General features: G+C 67.9%; 1 protein-coding gene across 1 annotated transcript in view; it reads right to left on the reverse strand.

Annotated features, from left to right (window-relative positions):
• Nucleotides 1-4,712, reverse strand: part of SMARCC2 (SWI/SNF related, matrix associated, actin dependent regulator of chromatin subfamily c member 2) — a gene marked incomplete at its 5' end in the record, with an annotated part of 5,913 nt that extends 1,201 nt beyond the window's left edge. The window contains 21 exons of the mRNA XM_042893968.1: nucleotides 1-263; nucleotides 344-478; nucleotides 559-734; nucleotides 819-939; nucleotides 1,016-1,080; nucleotides 1,156-1,317; nucleotides 1,531-1,789; nucleotides 1,874-1,936; nucleotides 2,004-2,126; nucleotides 2,368-2,460; nucleotides 2,561-2,714; nucleotides 2,782-2,895; nucleotides 2,973-3,044; nucleotides 3,114-3,244; nucleotides 3,566-3,603; nucleotides 3,693-3,752; nucleotides 3,828-3,952; nucleotides 4,040-4,155; nucleotides 4,238-4,369; nucleotides 4,442-4,517; nucleotides 4,609-4,712. The exon at nucleotides 1-263 is cut by the window's left edge and continues 8 nt beyond it. Of these exons, the coding sequence (XP_042749902.1) occupies nucleotides 1-263; nucleotides 344-478; nucleotides 559-734; nucleotides 819-939; nucleotides 1,016-1,080; nucleotides 1,156-1,317; nucleotides 1,531-1,789; nucleotides 1,874-1,936; nucleotides 2,004-2,126; nucleotides 2,368-2,460; nucleotides 2,561-2,714; nucleotides 2,782-2,895; nucleotides 2,973-3,044; nucleotides 3,114-3,244; nucleotides 3,566-3,603; nucleotides 3,693-3,752; nucleotides 3,828-3,952; nucleotides 4,040-4,155; nucleotides 4,238-4,369; nucleotides 4,442-4,517; nucleotides 4,609-4,712 (2,582 nt within the window). The remainder of the gene's footprint in view (nucleotides 264-343; nucleotides 479-558; nucleotides 735-818; nucleotides 940-1,015; nucleotides 1,081-1,155; nucleotides 1,318-1,530; nucleotides 1,790-1,873; nucleotides 1,937-2,003; nucleotides 2,127-2,367; nucleotides 2,461-2,560; nucleotides 2,715-2,781; nucleotides 2,896-2,972; nucleotides 3,045-3,113; nucleotides 3,245-3,565; nucleotides 3,604-3,692; nucleotides 3,753-3,827; nucleotides 3,953-4,039; nucleotides 4,156-4,237; nucleotides 4,370-4,441; nucleotides 4,518-4,608) is intronic.
• Nucleotides 4,713-4,757: the final 45 nt, after the last annotated feature.

The raw sequence follows: 4,757 nt of genomic DNA on the forward strand, positions 1-4,757 counted from the left end.
CCAGGCATCAGCTGCCCCCCCGGCTCAGCGGGGGCCACCATGGCCGGGGTGGGCGGCGCTGCCAGCGGGTGGGCGGCGGGGGCCAGGGGTGTTCCTGCGGCGGGCAGAGGCTGAGCGCCGGGGGGCAGCGGGGGGGGCTGTTGCTGCTGCTGCTGCTGCAGGTGCTGGAAGTGCTGCTGGCGGGCGCGCATCTCGGCGTACTTCAGCTGCTCCATATGGAAGGCCTGGCGGTCGGCCAGCAGCTGCTGCCGCTGGTATTCCAGCTGGAAGGGGGCAGCGGGTGAGCGGGGCGGCGCGGCGCAGCCCCCCTTTGCAGCCCCCAGTCCCCCCCCTCCCCCCTCACCGCCTCCCGCTCGCGGTCCATGATGGTCTCCAACTCCTCAAAGTGCCGCAGTTTGATCTCCAGTTTCTTCATCTGCGTCTCCACCAGCAGAGCCACCAGAGATTTGATCTTGCGCTCCTCCACGGCCGCCAGGTGCTGCAGGGATGTGATGGGATGCGATGGGATGGGAGCTCACAGCCCCCCCCCCCCCTTCCCAGCCCCCTCCCCATCCTCACCTTGGCCTTCACAGCAGCGGCCGCCAGCGCAGCAGCAGCAGCAGTGGAGAGGTTCCCCTCGCCGATGTCGCGCTCCACTTTGGCTTTGCGCTCAGCTTCGGGCTCTGGTGGCTCCTTAGGGGTCTCCTCCTGCGTCTCCTTCGCCTCCTTCTCCTTCTCCAGCTCCCCTGGAGTGTGGGGCAGCTGGGCGGTCCATGGGGGGCAGCCACAGGGGCTCCCCCCCCCCCCGCCCCCCCCCCGCCCCCCCCCCCCCCCGCTGGCGCCGTCGCCTTTCTCCGCCTCCTTCTCGCCCTCAGGCTCTTTGCCCTTCTCCTCCTCTTTCTTGGCCACGTCCCCCACTTTCTCCTTCACCTCCTCCTCAGCAGTGCTGTCACGTGGCTCCTGGGGGGGGTCCAGCAGCGGTTTGTCCCCATGTGAGGTCTCATCCCGACCCCCCCGGACCCCCCACCCCCGCTACCTTCACCTCCTTCTTCTCCTCCACTGGCGCCGTCTCTGCGCGTGTTTCCTCCGCACCACTCTCCTCTGGGGCAGACAAAGCACAAGGTGACCCCCTGCACCTGCACCCAGCTCTCCGCAGACCCCCCCACCCCCCGGTACCGATCCGTTCCGGCTCCTCCGAGGCGGTGCCGGCGATGCCGCTGCTCTCCAGCCCGAACGCGGGGTCGGCTTTGCCCGTCACCTTGGCAGCCTCCTCCACCTTACGGACGTGAGCTTCCACCAGCGCCGTGGGCACCTCCTCCTTCATCTTGGAGAACTCCTCTGCGTTTGGGGCAGCGCTCTGTCAGCCACCGGGGCGGGGGGCAAAGGGGGGCGGCCCCCCCAGCCAGCCCCCTTGTCCCCAACAGCCGTGGTGCAGCTCCCCCTCAGCCCCACAGCCCCCAGCAGCTGCTGCTGCCCGGCCCCCTCTACACCCGTTGCCCCCCGTGTGGCGCCCACCCAGCCTGCAGCCCCCCCCCCCCCAGGCCCCCTTACCCAGCGCCGATTTAGCAGCAGCGGAGGCGACACGGGGGTCGACGACGGAGGCCAGGAAGGCGACGGTGCTCATGACGGGGTTACCAGACTGGCTGAAGGGGATGGGCTGGTAGGCCAGAGGCCCCAGCGACGCCTCGGAGTCCTCCAGGTAGGGATCCTCGATGGGCAGGCGCAGGAAATGCAGGATGCACTCATCCTGCGTGCGGCTGCCCACGTGCTCCGACACCTTGTTCCAGTCATCCTTGTACATCTCCAGGGCCTGGGGTGGGCGGGGGGCGCTCAGCGGGGCCGGCTGGTCGTGCTCAGCCCCATCCCAAGCCGGCATCCCGGACCCCCGGCTCACCTCCAGCAGCAGCAGCGTCTCCTGCTCCGTCCATTCCCTCGTTGCGCTGGCGGCAGCTTTGCTCTGCGGTGGGGGAGCGCGGTGAGCGGCGCGGTGCGGCGTGGGGGGCGCAGGGGGGGGCGGCACCCACCTTGGAGGGGACGTTCTTCCTGGTGTACATGTCGGTGCGCAGCCCGAAGTTCTGCATGTCGGCCGGCTTCTCCTTGCTCTTGTCGGGGAAGTTCAGCATCTGCTGCGAGGCCGAGGTCTGCTGCTGGAAGGAGAGCGGATGCTGGGGACGCGGCCGGTGGGGACGGCGCAGCCCACGAGGACGCCGCGTCCCCCCTTCTCCCCCCGCCCATCCGTCTGCAACGGAGATGCCGTCGTGCCCCCATCTCGTCACGGTGTCCCCCCCGCGTCCCTGCTCCCCAGGGCGGCATGCGGGGCGCGAGGGGGAAGAGGGAAGGAGCCTTCCTCGGCCAGCGGCGGGGGCCGCGCCCCACGTAGCCGCCTACCAGCTCCGGCTTCCCTTTCACCGACTCGGTGACGAGGTCTTCGATCTCTTTGCTCTTGCGGCCCGTCTTGGCGTCGCCATCGCTCTGCCGGCCCTGAGGCACAGACAAAGCTGTGCTCAGCCCCCCCCCCCCCAGCACCCAGGGAAGGCAGACGGGACGCGGACACAGTGGGACCCCCCCCCCGCGCACCCACCTGCGGTGTCTTGGGCTGCAGAGGCACCAAACCGGAGGGCGTATCGGCCAGCACGTGGAAATGGGAGGTGGGCGGGGGGCCCATGGGGGTGGGCCGGCTCTCGGCGTCCACCTGGTAGTTGATGAGGCCCCACTGCTCCAGGAAGGCGTGCACCCTGCGGAGAGGGGCGTCAGGGGGCTCCGTGTGGCGCCACGCCGCCGTGGGGCCGAACCCAAACCCACCTCATGATGGCGCAGACGTCGCCGGCCAGGTTGCGGCGGCAGGCGGTGGAGGTGAGGTACTCCTGCGGGTTCAGGCGGTACGTGTCGATCATGAAGTTGCGGTACGCCAGGTAGCTGGGGCACAAAGGAGGCCGTCAGGGCGGCCGCGGGGAGGCGAGGGGCGGCGGAAGGGACGGGGGGCTGAGCCTCACATCTCAGGGGTTTTGGACTTGTTCTTGCCGTTGAAGAACTCGGGCAGAGCGCGGCGCTCGATGGCGTGGACGCTGCGAGATCAAAGGGGGGTCTGGCACCGCTGTGCTGGGGGCGCAGCCGCAGCCTCGGCAGCTCCGTACCTGTTGTAGTCAAACCACGCGGCGTAGCTGGGGATGATGATGTGGTGGGTCTGCTCCGTCACGTTGTCCTCGTGCAGGTCGGGGTTCTTGGCCTGCTCCCCTTTGCTCCCGGCGCCGTTCTCCTCCTCGTCCTGCGGGGCGGCGGGGCTGTGAGCGCTGCCCTGTGCTCCCAGTGAGCACCGTGGGATCGCAGCACAGTGTGGGGAAAAAAAAAGCCTTAAGGATCGTCCAGATAATGAAGAGCTGTTGTGAAATTGGAGCACTCAGAACCCCGTAAGACCTGGGCTGGAGCACCGCCATAAAGGGCAGAGAGAGACCTTTCCATCCCCAGCAAGGGACAAGGAAAGAACAGCTGGACATCCTGCGCTGGCTTCCGGGATGGGAAAAGGGTCATCGGAGGAAGCGGGAGAAGGGACGACACACTGAGGGCCAACACAGCCCCGCAGCCTCACCTTGCCAGCCGTCTCCATGCTCTCGTCCTCCTGCTCATCTGGAAGAGAGCACAGCGGGGGCAGTTTGGGCACCGCTGGCTCAGCAGCGCCAGGAGCCGCCTGCAGCGCCCAGAGCCGCTCCGCTCACCCAGGTCCGTCATGGTGCCTCCCTTCACGGGCGCAGACTCCGAGTCTTTCTTGGTGTTGACTGCGACACAGGGAGAAGACGCTGAGCGCTGCGCTGAGGGATGCGGTGCCCCCAGGGGGGGCTGCCAGCGCCCACCTGTTTTGGGCAGGGTGACCTCCTCCACGTTGGGGACGGGCGAGGGTTCATCCATGTCCTTGGTCAGGTCCTCCTGCTCCTCCTCACGGTGCCCACGCTTGGATTTGTTGTAGGGCGTGGAGGGGCTGTGAAGCGCGGAGCTCCCGCTGTGGGCGCTGCTGGGCTGCACAGCCCCGGCCCTGCTGCCCTCCCGAGCCCCCCGTCCCGCTCACCCCTTCTTTGCGTTCTTCTTCTTGGCCTCTGGAGTGGGTGAAGGTGAGGGCGAACGCTTCCTCTTCTTGTAGTTGCCTCCCTTCTTGTCCCGCCGGTCCGAGTCAGGGCTGTTCACCTATGGGGGGTCATGAGGCACGGGCTCCAGACTGGAGCCTCCACTGGGACAGAGCCCCCTCCTGGGGAAGCCGCTCCCTGACCTCATCCGTCAGGGTCTTTGCTGAGATCTTCTTCCTGCGGGCAACAGGGCTCTTCTCATCAGACACCTCGTAGTCCTCCTCGTTCATCCACTCGTTGAAGGTGTCCGTGTCCAGGATCCACTTGGCGTGGACCTGCATGCAGGGCAGCAGGCAAGTCAGGGACACCGATGGCGGGCAAGGGAGGGGGCTGAGGGTCCTCATCACCTTCCGGGGCTTCTCTGGCGTCGGGGCGTCCTCCACAGAGGCCTCGATCTCGCTGGCTGGGATCCAGGTGTCGTAGCTGCAATAAGAGGCAGCGGGCGAGCAGATGCTCCGGCTGCAGCCGCGCGCCTTCACCCCAAAGCAGAGCAGTGGCCCCCAGGACCCCTCACCTGTCGGGGTAATAACCCCAGTGCAGCAGCACCTGCTTGTCTCGCTTCATGACCGGCCGGACCCACTCCTCTACAAGGGACACCAAGAGAGGATGGTGCTGCAGCTGCCCCACGGATGGAGCTGCCCTACGCACAGCCCTGGCCCCCAG

The sequence above is a fragment of the Lagopus leucura genome, unplaced genomic scaffold (assembly GCF_019238085.1).
Source record: "Lagopus leucura isolate 7727_CA_CO unplaced genomic scaffold, USGS_WTPT01 34453-0_obj-0_obj, whole genome shotgun sequence".
Lineage (NCBI taxonomy): Eukaryota > Metazoa > Chordata > Aves > Galliformes > Phasianidae > Lagopus > Lagopus leucura.